The sequence below is a fragment of the Solanum dulcamara genome, chromosome 9 (assembly GCF_947179165.1).
Source record: "Solanum dulcamara chromosome 9, daSolDulc1.2, whole genome shotgun sequence".
NCBI classification, from domain to species: Eukaryota; Viridiplantae; Streptophyta; class Magnoliopsida; order Solanales; family Solanaceae; genus Solanum; species Solanum dulcamara.
The window spans coordinates 76,494,367-76,511,649 of record NC_077245.1 but is presented as its reverse complement, the minus strand read 5'-3'; the positions used below and the strand labels follow the sequence as shown (position 1 = coordinate 76,511,649).

The 17,283-nt window shown below is 35.7% G+C and overlaps 1 protein-coding gene across 1 annotated transcript; it reads right to left on the bottom strand.

Annotated features, from left to right (window-relative positions):
- Positions 1-486: 486 nt before the first annotated feature.
- LOC129902405 (mitochondrial fission protein ELM1) lies at positions 487-16,659 on the bottom strand. The gene is made up of 10 exons (XM_055977631.1): positions 16,161-16,659; positions 14,752-14,981; positions 6,223-6,319; positions 3,614-3,763; positions 3,375-3,501; positions 2,513-2,625; positions 2,364-2,427; positions 2,180-2,273; positions 1,974-2,082; positions 487-905 (listed from the first exon to the last, which is right to left on the bottom strand). The coding sequence occupies exons 1-10, from the start codon at positions 16,350-16,352 to the stop codon at positions 804-806; spliced, it is 1,278 nt and encodes a 425-aa protein (XP_055833606.1). The 5' UTR covers positions 16,353-16,659; the 3' UTR covers positions 487-803.
- Between the last annotated feature and the right edge of the window lie 624 nt (positions 16,660-17,283).

Below are 17,283 nucleotides of genomic sequence, written 5' to 3'. Positions count from 1 at the left end.
TAATTATTTGATTAAGAATGTTCAACTAATCATTTTTAGATTAACTTAGGGGCAGATTAGATAGAAATATATGTCTATTAAATTAATATTGAATTCTAACAATGGAACTATAATTTTCTCGAAGGAATCTTTAAGGGTAAAAAGCAAGACGCATCAGTCTTAGCCTCAACAAAAGAAAAGGATTGGTCGATAGATTATTGTTCAAGAGAGATCCAAAGGCTCGAACTTTTTGCTAGCTTTGAAACATAGACCGAAAGAAAAAGACACACCAAACAAAGTCATGGCATTGTTTCATTCATAAAAAACATATATAATGAACTTAATCATTTTCATAAAAAAAAAAAACTTTTGGCTCCGCTTAGCCTTATCCTCCCTTGAGGGGTATTTTAGTGTTAACAAGAAGGGCAAATTCGAATATTTTTCCATCCACTAATAATCCTAAATAAATAGCTAAAAAAGAACATCTCTCACCAAACAATATAAGAGTTCCCAACAAAACATAATTAGATTTGAATTTGTTATTTTTTTTTTTAATCTTTGGTTGAGCAACCAATCACTTCTACTTTACTTTACATATGAAAATTGACATTTCTTTTTGTCAATATAAGTGGCAAAAACCCTCAATGGGTAAAAGAATAGGAGCCTCATTGTTCAACTCTGATTGTATCTGGACAATTATCTCGTTCTTTTTTTCCTCCTATAAAATTATATCAAACGCAATACATGACCTCGGAACTCTGAACACATCATAAATGAAAAAAGAGATTTAAAATCTGTGACAACAGTATAGACCAAAAGGATTTCTATGCTTTAATCTTCCATCCTCTCTCAGCAAGAGCTTCATTCACACGAGCAGCTGCTACTGCAGTATCATTAAGAGGAGGGTAACTCCAGCTTTCTGATATCTGTTTTTTAAAAGCGAAGATTAAGAAAAAAGATGGAAATATGTTAGTGTATTAACAGAACAAAAAAGGAATTTTCAAGAGATTAAATGAAGTGGTGGAAATTCAAATAGCCGACTCCAACTTGTTTGGGAGTGAGGCGTAGTTATTGTTGTTTTCAATTAGTCTTCCAGAGATGAGAAATTCCTCTCAACTCCATAAAGGCATCTCGAGAATTCTTTCTTCTTTATGGGGAAAGTAATAAAGCACATTAGACATATTCAAACAAGCAAATGCAATTCTTTATATGGGGGAAATGAATCGTTTTTCCAATTTTTCATGACGTGGATTGAAAGCTAAGTAGTGGAATTCACTAGGGAAAAAATAGAGATGTCTCCAACACTACCCATAATATGTGGACGTATCGACATAATTTGATAGTGTCATTCAATCATCCATGCAGCACTTATCAACGAGTCCTATCGACTAGTATTGCATAGAAGAAATCAATTATAGACACTAATACAAGTAGATCCACTGACAAACTTGGGATTTGCGATCCAGGTAAGATTGGTTCAAGATTTAGGATTCTTTTCTATCAGATAGGCTTGTAGCACAAAATGTACATCTAAGTAATTGCCCCATAAACCATATATGCTTCCACAAGCAAATCATCTAAGTATCTCAGAACATTTTCAGCATGACCAATCCAGATGTCTTCCTGTAAAGCTCATTCTCGAAACACACTTCTTAGGTGACTCCTCACTATTCCACTCATGGAAACAATACCATGTAAACACACAAGAATAAACACACCAACCATATTCTAAATAAACCACCATCCCATCAAGCCCAAATGCTCGTACTGACGAGAAAGAGAAGTTTGGCCGCACAAGCACCTAGCATTGTCTAGGCATGCCTGTATTGAAGAACAATCTTCCTTTTTCTCAAGGCAGAATGTCATCACAATTATCAACTACTCTGAACAAGAATCATCAATTTAGTTTGTAAAGAAGCACCCAATGTATTTCTCAAGTTACAAGTTCCCCCATTTTATCCATAAAGAAGGAGAAAGGAGCAAGGGATCCTTACATCCTCAAGTCCTGTGAATGGCCTAGTCAGTCCCCTCTCTCTAAGTGCCTTGTGGAAATCTGTGAACTTCCATGTACAGCGTTCAGCTCCAACTACATACACAGGCTTCCTGGAAAGGAAGGTATGAATCACAATAAAGTTTTAAAGAAAAACATGTACAGAAATACTAGATCACCAACAGCAGCTGAGCTAATAGCCAGACATACCCAGTACTGCAAGCCTCACTCAACATGCTAACTGAATCTGCTGTGATGACAAAAACATCAGCCCAAGCCAGATGCCCCATGTGTGGATTTGGCTCTGAAGATTTAAGAAAAATATCTATTAGATGATCATCCAAATAAAACTAGAACTACACAAAACCAATACAGATTATAATGTCTGAGTCACCTTCACCATTCCAAATGTGTACTTTTGGATCCATACCAAGCTCTTTGACCACGATTTTGGAATGCTACAAGAAATCAACAATGCCAATAGTGTCAAACACATGAAACATGTTACAAATTGGTATAATTTGAAACACACTGTAAAAATACCTTTTCTGGTGTCCTTCTGGAGAACGAGACTCTTACACTCCCACAGTTCGCAAGGACATTGTGAAGGGAGGCTGTTAATTGCTTAATAAGGTCTGCCCCATATCTGCAGTATCCTAACCATAATCCAGGAATGATATAAAATGTATACACATGAACCTAGCTGCGAAGAAGAAGCTACCACAAAGGGATAGATAAAGAACAAAATAATCATACTCTACAATCCTGATAAAATTTCATGAATTCCCATAAAAGTCTTAGTTTTCCGAGACCACTTAATAACTGAAGATAGAAATGCAAGATTCAAAAATATCTTTCCTTTTGGGAAGTCTCCAAAATAACATGCAAACCATGCAACAAAGATGATTAAACTATACAGATACTATCCATCGAAAAGGAATGATACTCATTTATGACAGATTGGAACAGACAATAAACTGGGTTACAAGTATCCTCAAACTGTGAACCAAGCGTTATAAACCCAGTTATGAAGATAAAATATAGTCCACTCAAGCAGATGTTGAGCAGCAACAATAAAAAAGCACAAAATTTTGGAACCAAGCAATACAGAAACCCATGGATAAAGATCACACAGTTCACCCAAGAAGATATTCAGCAGAAAGAATTAAAACACAATAAATCTACACAAACCGACCTGGCTGCTTGACATGGAAGAAGAAGTTTATTTCAATTCAAATCTCATGTTATTTCAGCCTCATCTTTTTGTACGAAGTTTATTCCAATTCATATATCATGTTATTTCAGCCTGTATTTTCGTACTTTCCTTTCTTTAACAAAGTGAAGTTATGATGTTCGATTTTGCAATCAAAGGATATTAGTCATTTGGATTGAAGAAACATCGTACTTGTAGGGCCTCCAATGTTGACCACCAATAACGGCTTCGGCAAAGGTGCAAACTCTTCATGCCAGGTGATGGCTGCAGCTCTAAGCGCAGCAAAATCAACTCGATGTAGAGCTCCTACCGTAAGTACCTTTTCAGAAGAAAAAAAATCATAGCTCAGCAATTTAGGTACAAAAACTCTCAACACGGAAATATATTACATATACATGCTAAAACTAAATATAAATGGTGAGGATACCTACAACATGCTTATCAGGTGGTTCATAGGGTGCTATCCACTTGTGCAAAAAACGAGGAACTTGTTCCTTTCCTTGAGGAGTTAAAGGGTAATAGTCATGCTTGGGGGTGATTACCAAGTCGAACCTGTCCAAATGGGACCTTGGATGCTGAATCTGAAGTTAAAATGCAGCAGAGACAAATAAATGAGATTTTATTCTCCAGACCCAAAAACATTCAAGAATTTACAAAAAAAAATACATGGCATACAATCGAAATATGTAATAACAGCTTTCTTTGCAGAACTAAACAGGAAAACCAGCAGCTACCATTAACAGTCCTGAAAATTAAGGATTCCTTCATGAGTCAACCAGTCGTTTGATCACAAAAGCTTCGGAAATCTCTAGTCAGAGCAACTTGTGTACAACAGCAACAATATCATACCCAGTGTAATTCCATAGGTGGGGTCTGGGGAGGGTAGAGTGTACCCTGACCTTACCCATACCTCGTGGAAGTAGAAAGGTTGTTTCTGAAAAACCCTCAGCTCAAGTAACGCACATCAAAGCAGTATGAAAATGAAAAGTACAGAAGTAAATATGGCAACACAAATAAATACGGAAAGCATTACATAGCACTCAGGAAACAAGGAACCATAACAATTGCCAAATGTGATTTGTGTGTGTTACTAAAAGCCATTGCCATGCGAAGCAAGGGATTATCACTTCATGGGCGAAGTCATGTGTTTCATAGAAGTGTGCACTTCAAATAGTGACGCACAAAGTGATCCAACAAGAAGCATTTAATTCTTTGAATCTCAATTGAGGAGTTGGATTAATATCAACATTTTCATATCAGGGTCTTCGCGCCGTTTGCTCGTACCTCAACTAATTTCAAAAGATACCTACTACCTCCCACTAGCACGGGTATCGGGTAACTCTGTCAAAGGCTTGCACAAATGGAAGAAATCACCTAGTCTTTGACTACGCACAAATTTGAACTTGAGATCTCAAAATTTTCAACCCACTTCATCGACCACTAGGTTACACCCTTAGGTGCATAGTTGTAATTTGATCATTAAAATACTAAATTCATATATATTTGATATTTTTTAATGTTATGACTTTTGTGCTTCACTTCTTGCTTTTTGCTTCAAGCCTCATAGACCTTGATGCTTTTTTGCGCTTTTCGCTTTTAGAAACACAACAATTGTGTACATTCACTACAAGGAATTTCACTAGACTTGCAGCCTAATTTCTTCTACACCATTTTGGTTCCACTGTAGCTCATATCAACTTTCAGTTATCCTTATCAGGAGAACATCCATTGTACTAATTTGTGATAGCAGCTGATTGACAGAGTGGGCCAAAAGAAAACAGATACATTGTTTGTTGACATGCAGACTTGCGCATCCAAAACTAGATAGCTTGAAGTGGGAAGACAGCTTTTCAAGCAGGGATAAAAATAAATAGTCCTGGGATAAAAAAATAGTCCAGGGATAAAATTTTGATGTCTTGTTTGGTTGCCAAGTATGGGATAACTTATTCCACCATTTACCCCATAGTGATGAGATAAGTTATCCCATATATATGGTGGGATAACTTGTTCCCAACCAAACGACCCCTAAGTATCTGTCTGTGAAAAAGAAAAAGGAAGCTATACAAAAAAATTCAATATGCCTTTGAGCCTCCAATAGGCACACAGAAAAAAAAAACTACAAGACTAAACTAACTTATCAAAGAAAATAAACTGCAAGAGTAAACCGCATCTTTCTCATGCAAGTTTTTTTTTTTTTTTGATAACCAGACATACAAGTATATCTAAAGAAATGGAAACTGTTGTAAACCATGAAGCAAGATCTAGTTTTCATCAAAGTCTTCACTCATTTTCTTCGTTCATAGTTCCTATTCCACCAGTAGATGAAAGTTCATAGATAAACAAGTTGTCCAACAACGAGAGTTAAACATCCCGTAGAGAAGAAGGGTCACAATGCACAACTTCTTTTGTATTAGAAAGCAAAAGAGGATGTCAGAAGACATTAAAATCTACCATGTGAAGAAATAAATCGGCAATTGCCAAGAAATAGATAATTGGTTTCGATTGTGTTATGAAACATGCTTCTTGGAACCTTGTCTTTTAACCGTTCAGAGTTATACTGCATATATTCAAGATAATTCAGAACTAGTTTGATAAAAATCTAAGTTATTCATAGTTAGGCTTGTAATTAGGAAGCTTTCACCTTTCTGTATGCATGATTTAACCAACCCTATTTGAAGAATACTAATATTTCCTCAGCCCCTGTGGATCCAAGGGGTTCCTACCCACGAGCTATCAGTTGTTACAACAGATATCTTCTTCCTACGAATGATTGTCGCCTCTATAACAAAGATTTGGAATTATTGCAGTTGAAAGTCCATTTCACCATTTCCTCTCTTCTTTTTAATCTCTACAGGGACTAAAAACTATCCAGTTATTTCACCAATGATGCAGGAAAGTCGTCACCCCACCACCAATAAATAAATTTTAAAAAAGGAAGAGGTGAAAAGATAAAAAGGAGAGAGGAAGTGGTGAAATGGACTCTCAACTATAACAATCTGCAGAAAAAACATGTACCGCACAGAAGCATCAGATTTAATACCTGGACAACAAAAACATTATCAGATGCCAATCTTTTAATGGAGCTAGCTATTGAGATCGTATCTCTTCCAGATGCAATCACCAGCAATGGACCATCCCTGAGAATGAACAATCATTAGTTCATCATTACTTCACTGAGTTTTTGACCGGGAGCACAAAGATTAGTTCTACTGTTACAAAAATGAAAGTCAATTTCAAGAAAGGTGTATTAAGATACAAGCAGCTCTATACAAAAAAATGATATGGACTGTGTTCTCCTCTTTAGTTTTGGTGTAAATCTGAATATAGAGATGATCATGTGGCTATTTCAGATATGTTAGACTCCTTGTTATATCTTTTTTCTTCTATTGTGCCCTATCTTTAGCTAAGATGAATTGATTTCAAGAAATTGTAGGTCTACAAAGGTAATTTCCTTCGATGTGAGTTTAGGTCTATCTCATATCATTTTAACACCTTCCCTCACCATAGTTCCACACCTATTGACCAGTTATATTCTCTCATATTATCTTCAATGCATGCTACTCACATCTTAGCCATAGTCTCATGGTAATCCTGCAATGTAAAAGAATATGGTCCACGTCCTCGCCCGCCTCCTTGCACTTGTAACACCAACGGACACAAACAATCTTCCGTTTTCTAAGATTTTTTGCTGTCAAAATCACCCCTCTAGTGGTTAGCCAAGTGAAAAAGCACATCTTCCTCGGTATACTTGAAACCCATATTGCATTACATGGGAAATCAATCTCCTCCCTAACCAAAAGTTTCTCATAAAGACTTCACCAAAACACTCCATTGTTTCCCAAGCCCCACCACCAAACATCGGGATTATCCAACAGATTAATTTGCCTATAAAGTAAGGAGTCGTTTGGTAGAGTGTATTAAAAAAAATGCATTAGCTTTGTGTATTATTAGTACCTTGTTTGGTACACTTTTTTAATTTATGTATAACTAATGTTTGCATTATTTATACATTTTATTGAGTATTGAGGTGTGTATTACTAATACCATGAATTTTCATATATTAGTAATAGAAAGGGTTTCAACACATGCATTAGATTGACATCAAATACCTTCCAAAACATTTTCCATTTCCCAACGCTAAAGAGTGTAGAGGGTATTCTTGTAAACAAATATTTTTCATAGAAGTTATGCAAGACTTGTTATTTCTAATACATCAAACCAAACTATGTATAAGAAATAATGTCAGCATAACTAATACCAGCATTACCAATGCAAGCATTACTAATATACTCAATTCAACATTATTCTTATACACTCTACCAAACAACCCCTAAGTCTATCAATCTTTGAAACTCACTCACTTCCCAATCTTTGGAAACCCCTTTTAAATCTCAACTATGATAAAGTCTATCTACCTCGTGTCCTAGTTTGTTGAATTGTCAGGTCTATTTGGCGAGATATTCTATACAAACTCTGGAATTAATCTTTCAATAATACGTTCTCACACCAGTTATATCCACAAAAGTATACTCTTCTCCCGACTCCCAACTTGAATAAGATATTTTCCACAAAATAATCGCATCCCTTAAAGATATTCCTCCACACCCCACAACCAAAAGGCTCTATATCTCTAATTTTCCAATCCCCTTCCATAATCCCATATTTATCAACTATAATCCACCTTCACAGAGCTTGTACCTCATCCCCGAACCTCCTATAACCATTTATCCAATAAAGCTTTATTAAAGACTTTAAGATCTTCAAGTCTAAGTCCTCCCAATTTTCTATGAGACGTGACAGTCAACCACCACAATAAATGAAACTACTATGCCCCAACCACCGCAGCCCAAAGGAAATTTCCCTGAATCCTTCCCAACTTTTCGGTGACCAAAGTTGGAGCAAGAAATAAAGACTAGAAAGTGGGAATGCTCAAGAGTGTGCACTCTTTATAAGCACTTCCTTCTCGCCCTTGGACAAACATCTTTTTTGTCACCCTACTAGTCTCTTATCGACCCTCTAAATAATTGGATTCCACACTGTATGATCCTTGTTCGAAGCACCTAGCGATACTCCAAGATATGTAGTTGGAAGAGCCCCAAACCAACATTTCAAAACCCGAGCAAGCGCTCCAATGTCAACCACCTCCCCCAAAGAAAGAATTTCACACTTCTACAAGTTAATTTTAAGTCCTTACACAACCTGAAACCAAGTGGGAATTTGGCCTAAATAATCTAGCTGGGAACTGCTTCAGAAAAGACCATGGTACCATCCGCGAACAACAAGTGAGACACTAATATTGTCCCTCCAACCCCAACAGCGGTATTGAAACTCTTTAAATAAACCCCCTCCCCCCAAAGACAACTCTATCCATCATCCTATTCGAAGCTTCCATGACTAGAATAAACAACATCAAAGATAGAGGATCCCTTAGTCTCAAACCCCTCGAACTCCTAAAAAACCCGCACGGGCTACCATTCACCAACACAGAAAATCTCACTGAAGAACAGCAAAAATAGATCCATTTTCTCCATTTCTCCCCAAATCCCATTCGAAGCATAATGAAATCTAGGGATTTCCAATTCACATGATCGTATGCCTTTTCAAAATCTAGTTTGCACAACACACCTGGTACTCCTTTAAACCCTAAATTTCTTGTTGTTATGCTAATTAAATAAAATTGATAATATATATGAGATCTGCAACACTATTCACTTCTTGGTGGTTGAAATAGAGTTACCAACAACTTCTTGACAAAAAGAATTCTGGCACCACTTCTCGATGTGGTGATCTGCAGTCTGCACTATTCCCCCGAGTTTCGACTTTCTAATTTTTCTGAATCAAGCACATTGAATTAGGTTGGTCTACTTTGAATTTGAGGGAGTATATTAGAATATCAAGTAAATACGGGTCGAAATTCATCCATGTCTAGACTCATTGTACTTGCATAAGGAAAATCATATCTAATCTTATATATATATAAAAAAAGAGGATCCTAGAGTCAGTAATGTGGCGCAACCACAACACAACATTGCTATTTTTTTAAAATTTCGTTCTACAGAAATTAGGTACTTATTATTCAATAAATCCAATTTACTCTAACTGGTAAGAAATCCGCTTAAACAGCCTAAAAAGACACTTCACCAAAAGACGTGAACAAATCCCTATTCCATCTCTCTCCCTTTTATAGATTGAAATTGAACCATCACAACTCTAACGCTCTTCCTGCACTTCCTATTAACAGATTTTTAATTGAGATTCAATGTCTTCAAATTGACATATTGAAAAGACTTCGACGGAACCCGCCTATGGTACATAGATACCTTAAATCTTCAAACCTTCTTGTGGATAAAAGCTGGACTGCCAAGGTTTTGAATTCTCTGTGGAACTTTAAAGTTATTCTTGCTGAAGCCCTTTTGCTCGATAAGTTTATTGGTGTCTATTTCCTCAGGTTGGAGGTTTTGGCCTTTTGAAATTGAAACATGCTACCTTAATTTTTAACAGCAAATTCTGGACGAGGGACGGTCAGCATCATAGCTTTTCGTTTTGCTCTTTTTGTGGTCACATCAAATGGACTAAATTTTCCTGTGTTGTTATCATTTCAGCCGCAGTGGATGGCTCCTGAAGTACTCATAAATGAACCATCAATAGAGAAATAAGTTTCACATGCTTTACTTTCTGTATTATTTTGCTTATGTTAGTTAATCTTGATGATGTAATGCAATGACAATTGTTGAACTTGAGCCATTGCTACTTGTCCCTTGATTATATATTTTTGTTTGGCTAAAGCATGTGTAGACTTTAAATTGGATAAAGATTTGTTTCTAATAATACCATCGGCCGATCATGCGTATTTTATCCTATTAATTTAACTTGATATTCTTATACAGTCAATCTGTTAAGATTCTAAGGTATGTTGTTTCATGCTGGTGCACATTCTACATAACTAACATCACTTGCAATGTCTATCTTGATGAAGTTCTTCTCACCAAATAACTGGGAACTGCACCACTTTCTAATCATAATCTTTAAACTTAATCTAATTTGCATACTTTGGCGTTTTCTAATTTATTATGCTTTGTCATTATCAAATTTGAATGCTTATTCGTTTGTTGCTCTGCCCATCATCTCTTACCTTCAGGGCTTTCTTCAAGTGCCTTTCACGCCCATGTATTCTACTTTTTCTTTTGTCTACTAAACTATTTTACTTCTATTACAACACATACCTCGCCGCGCCACCTCTTTTTAACCAGAGTCTTTGGTTGTTAGTAATTCTGAAAGCTTTGTCACACTCTAATTTACATTGTTCCCAGTTTTGTCCAGTATCTCTTACCATCAATGTGTCCGTCAAACGAATTTTGTCAAACTCCTTACCGGCCTTGATATGCTACTTTTCCATTCTCTACCAAATAATGTTACTTAAATCGATTCAAAGACCCTCAATCATCTCCAATGGTAATATATAAATTCAAAAAATTAGAACAGAAAAGAAGGAACAGTGGCATACAATTTTTAGTATGCCTATTGAATATATCAAGTTGTTTTTGATTGTGGTTGCTCAAATTATATACAAATACCATATTTCAACAAATACATAGGTGGGATACATTGACTATGTCAAGCTTAGTTGCATCTGAGAAGAGACTTTTCCAAACACTAGGTGATTCTCCCCATCTCTCCGAGCCTTGGTGGACAGAGTTACTGGGAAATGTTGCTGGTGGCAGGAATATGTAATCTATTTCCATTATTGAGTCATGTGTGCTTAATGACAGAAAATACTTGTTCTCATACGAAATTTATGCCAAATCAATACATTTAGCTATAAGATCACAACTTATAGTGAGAATAAAACTACAAACATAAGTCTTGCATTAACTGATTTTATATAAACATGTATATATTAGTTTTTTTCCATCAACAACATGGTGCACTAACTGAACCTTCACAACCTTGGACTATGAAGGTGTTTAGTTCATTCAAGAATAAACTAATTCTGTCTTCTTCCTTTTTAAACTGTTTTTGTACCAATAAGTCTCATTCTGTATGGATCACAGGTGAAGAAGGTATGCATATAAATTATTCCAAACATCATGAACTCCAGGGAGGCACCAATGTCTACAATCTGCATAACTACTTAGTTTTGCCAATTGTTCTTTGGTCAGAGGATCCCAATGCTTACTGTATATTGATGAATGACCTTTTTTCTATACTCAGAAAGTTGAGTAATGTCGAGCAACTCTACTTTGAAGTCACTCATCTCATTCAATTTCCGGATGGCCACTTCCACCAATTTCATCATCTCTTAATCTGAATCTGATCCCTAATACTCTGTATTAGAAATTGGCTCTATTTCATTGTAGCAATTCTGACCATTTGCCTTCCCCCAATCTTCTCCCCTAGCATTTTATGTTTCACTTTCAATTATTACCTCTAGGACTCAGTATACGTAAACTCATAAACTAATTGAAAGCCATAAAAAACAGCTACATGTATATACAATCTACAAAGCCAAATTCAAAGAATAAAAGATGATCCGTGACATGATCTCATATCACATGAAACTATATATATATATATATATATATATATATATATATATAAAGGAGGATTCTAAGCTCGCCTATGTGGAAACCTTAGAATTCAAGAATTTACTTTTTTTTCCTCGGTTCTTTTAGTTTTTCTGCCTATTTTATCTTTAAACCTGTTGCTTCAACTCTTGCGTCCCTTCAGTCTTTCGCATCCCTTCATCAATTACCGCTCTCGCATCCCTTTGGACTTTTGCATCCCTTCAGCAACTATCGATAAAAACTAGGCATGTATCAAGGTTCACTTTCTTTTTTGTTAACATATCTTTGAGCTTTTTAATTGTAGCAACTACAATGTATTATATAAGATACGTTAAAATTTTTTGTGATAAATATAAGGGGGAAATATTATTGGATTGTGTATCTACTTTATTACACAGAGACCCTATTTATAGGCACTACAGTACAGTCCTTTACCAAGTAAGATACTATTTCTATTCCTATTAATATTCCTATTTCTATTCCTACTCTAAGTAGGATTGTATATACCTATTCCTATTCTAACACACCCCCTCAAGCTAGTGCATACAAGTTATATGTCCCTAGCTTGTTACAAATGCAATTAATACGAGAATCGATGAGAGGTTTGGTGAAATATCTGCAAGTTGATCATTCGACTTCACAAAATTGACAATCAATCTCAATGTGCCTAGTCTTCTCATGAAATACTATATTTGATGCATAATGTCAGTCAATCTCAATGTGTTTGATCTTCTCATTAAATACTTGATTGTAATGTCGATAAAACACAGAGTGATAAATTCCTGAATTGCAATGTTGAACTTCATAAACCAAGTTTGAGAAGACCGTTCAGATCATAAAGTGACTTACACAATCGACATACAAAACCACTAGACTCCCCCTGAGCAACAAAATTAGGTGGTTGCTCCATGTAGACTTTCTCACAATGCAGCGGTTGCCGGAAAGTGCTTAAAATCTGGTATAAAATATATGGATCGTCTTTGAATCAATAGACGAGTCGACATTAAATAAGAAAGTCATAGAAAAACTTGTCAGAACATAGTCATGTGTCGGCGTATTATATTTCATGGCTGAAAGTGGTCACAATCTAGAAAAAAATTATATGGGTAGGGTCAAAATGATGGCACGACCCTATTAAAAAATAGAAATTATACGGGTAGGATCGGATTGATGGCACGACCATATTGAAAAAGAGAAATTATATGGGTAGGATCAGAATAATGGCACGACTACTGGAAAATAAGAAAGTAGTCACCAAAAAAATTGCACGGTGCTACGCAAATTGGATATGAAAAAGTAGTCACCGGAAAGATGGCACGGTGCTACACAAATCGAATACGAGGAAGTAGTTACCTGAAAGATGGCACGGTGCTACACAAATAAGATATGAAAAAGTAGTCACCAAAATGATGCACGGTGCTACACAAATTAGATATGAGAAAGTAGTTCAAAAAGATGCATGATGCTATGCAAATTATATATGAGAAAATAGTCACTAGAAAAATACACCGTGACCCCGACTTTTGCTAACATAATCATTGGCCAGACGGGCGATATATATGGGTAATAGCCACCCGCCGGCAGTAAAAGCTCTTTGATTCTCTACCAAGATCGTAAAGGCTCTGATACCAAGTGAGAAATATAGGGGGGAAATATTATTGGATTGTGTATCTACTTTATTATACAAAGACCCTACTTATAGACGCTACAATACAATTCTTTACCAAGTAGGATACTATTTACTATTTCTATTCCTATTAATATTCCTATTTCCATTCTTACTCTAAGTAGGATTGTATATACCTATTTCTATTCTAACATATTTCATATTTAATTAAAGAATATTTATTTACCTTATCAACATAGTGATTAGCAATCACCTACCATATTATACATAATCAGAGACTCCAGTATAAGAAGCACCCCTTGTACCTTGCTAGTTAAGTCTGACAAGATTTTCTATTTTCACATAGCGTCAGAGCAGAGAATGCTGAGATGGATGTGTGGGCACACCAGGAGCGACAGGATTAGAAATGAGGCTATTCGGGACAAGGTAGGGGTGGCCTCGGTGGAAGACAAGATGCGGGAAATGCGACTGAGATGGTATGGACATGTGAAGAGGAGAGACACAGATGCCCCAGTGCGGAGGTGTGAGAGTCTGGCCATGGATGGTTACAAAAGAGGTAGGGGTAGGCCGAAGAAGTATTGGGGAGAGGTGATTAGACAGGACATGGCGCAGTTACAGCTTACGGAGGACATGACCTTAGATAGGAGGGTCTGGAGGACCCACATCAGGGTAGAAGGCTAGTTCATAGTCTCGTTATTCTTCTCTATTCATAGGCGTAGTAGTGCATTACGATCTCTTGCGCTTTGACTTCTGATTTCTGTTATTTCTATTATTATTTATTGCTTTCTATGCTTTGATTACTCAATTTTACCTGTGATGCTTTCATTATTTATTTAATCGTTGTTTGTTATTTGTATTTATTTATTTGTATTTCTTTGTTATCTATTCGTTATTTGTTTGTTGTTTTTCTCATAAAGCTTTTAATTTTCTATTCTTATCTAACATTTTTATGCATTTATGCTTTTACTGAGCCGAGGGTTTCCAGGAAACAGCCGTCCTACCTTGGTAAGAGTAAGGTCTGCGTACATTCTACCCTCCCCAGACCCCATGTTGTGGGATTTCACTGGGTTGTTGTTGTTGTTGTACATAGCGTCAGAGCAGGCAAAGGTTATAATTTTAAGTCTCCCAACCACTTATTATTAAGAAGATTTTTCACACGTTCGGTCCGTGAAAAAAGAATCTAAGCACACATAAGAGAGAGCATCGAAGACATAATTAAGTAAGAAAAGTGTGTATTCCCTAACAACTTGAGCTTTTAGATGAAATGACCACATACTTCAACAATTACTACCATAATTAAACAATTATCATAAAATGCAACGTCAACCAAATGAATCACATGAATGAAGATGAAGTCATGAACTGGGTAGAAACTTACTTCTCAAATGTCTCGCGAGCCATTCTAACTATACTCTTCACGTCAGCTTCCAAAATAGATGACAAGCCTACATTGCCACCATTTTCCATAGGCAAAGTACCTAATTTTCTAGCCCTTCTTCTGAATAGAATCCAACAAATCTGGCTTATGATGTAATATAACCTTTTGTGGAATGATACAGGAAGCCAGTGTAACCACTCATTGACTCCTCCTCTTGGTCTAGTAACCCGCTGCATGTATGGATAGCATCAATAGCGATTAAAGAAAACCCAGAGATTTGATCAACAATTACAATTTCCCAAAATAAATACAGGACTTTCAAGTTAGCACCCTCTACTTACCTCTCTGTATCACTTAATAATTTAAAACAACACCGTTCAAATCAAGAAAGACGAGAAATTTCTAATATCAACCAGATTAGTAGAACCTTCAATTGTTTCATTCACTCTACTCACGCAAACTTTTGAACAAGTATACGAGCTTCTATATGTTGTGGGAGGATCAACCAAATAGCCAAGCAACCAAGACATAGATCAAGGTTAGGGAAAATGGACTTAAAAGTGAAGAGGTCTATCGTCCGAGTTCTGTGTGCTCGATTTGAAGCAAAAAGAATTAAGGAAATAACACCCTAAGCCCCAATGTTGTGCAATCAAAATCTATAGGAAAAGCAATGAAAAGTTTTCAACCTTTTACCAGTTAAGAAAAGATAAAACCATTGTTGGTACAATCCCACTACCCAAAGTCTCAAGACACAATATTTTAATTCCATGCCCACTATCTTTTCATGTTTGACTTTATTACCCTATAAATTCTGAAAATCCCTTACAAAATATACCTTTGCAACCATAAGTTACCAAAACATTTCCTAAGACACCTATGTATATACATTTGGCACTACCCAAAATTTTCACAAGTTTTGGTTCCACCATCATTTTCAACACCTAGAGGCACGATGCAGCCATATTTAAATCAATTGGCAGAAATCAGCAAGCATATACCACAATACTCCAGCAACTCCAAATCTTATTCATTCTCCTAATTCAATTTCACTTGGTCCATGTAAGAGACAGGAAATCACTCAGTACACCACGCACATTGATATCTATGTGACAAAACATTTTACTATTAACTTTGAGTTTTCCTACAATTTTATCCTTCCTCTTTGTAAATAAATTGGTTGTATCTTCACCATCTAGTCTAGAGTAACCATGAATACTTTCTGTCAACTAATTTCAATACTAATCAAAACTCCCATGAAATACAATAGAAGGTAAAGAGATGAGTAGAAATGATTTCTAATAATTTTCTTCCTAAACACAACCAGGATAACAAAACAATACACTAAAATCATGGATTCACAGCTAAATTTTCTAACACGAATACTGTACCAAGAGCAAAAAATAACTCACATATAAAGTGTGTTTATCGGAGAGGCCGAGTGCTTGAACCAAACCAATACTTTGATTCTCCGAAGCAGTAAAACCATTACCGATGACAACAGCTCGCCTAATCACACCATGAACTCCACCTTCGAATATATCCGGCACACCTCCCATAGCTCGTGGACTTGCTGGAGGTTCCGGTAACCGTATTGGCTTCATTTATACCGAAATTGAAAGGAAAAAAAATAACAAACCCTAGAAAAAGATCGATTTCACTTCAAATAACAAACGCACAAATACATATGCGGCACGTATGTATGTATGTAATGAATTGCGGCGGCGGCAGTGAAAAAAACAAAAAAGCTCTTCAGACGATGCGATGATCGGAAGGGAAATCAAGTTGCGTTGATGACTAATGATGGCTTTAGACAACCGCAAAGGCCAAAGCGGATTGATTTTTTCGCCTTCCTTATTGTTCTCTTCCTTTTTTTTTCTTTATTTTGTGGAGTGGACAACAAAAGGTTTTTATTTTTGTTTTGGAGGAAAAAAGAGCACTATTTTAATAAATTTAATTTTTCTAGAAGCATCAGTATTCTGAACAATTTTCACGCACTTTATTAATGCTATTCACCAACAAGAAGTATCAAAATTAGGATTAATGGAAAAAATTACGTAATTATTTCGATTGAATTTGAACCTGAAATCTACTATCAACTAGTTTATTGATCATTAGCCAACATTTTTGAATGTCAAGGGTAACATACTTTTTCTTATTACCTAATTAAATTTGCTAGTACGATTATAACTTTTGTACGATAGGCTATCTTGAATAAAATATAATTAAGTTTCAGATATGAATATTTCTATACAATTAGCTAAACTTCTTAAGTCGAAGTTATATTTAGTATCAAAAAACTGCTAGTTTCCTTTCTATAATTAATTTAACTTTTCATTTTTAAGTGCTTATTTTTTATAATTAAGATATTTGATCAAGTCCTTAAGAAAAAATTATAATTTTGAATCATCTTTATAAGTATTTTTATAATCTAAATCAAGCACAAACTATGACTTTAAAATTAAAAAATAAAAATTCCAAGTCAATTATTCAAACACAAGTTACCTTTCCTAAAAGTTATTTACACGTTGAAAG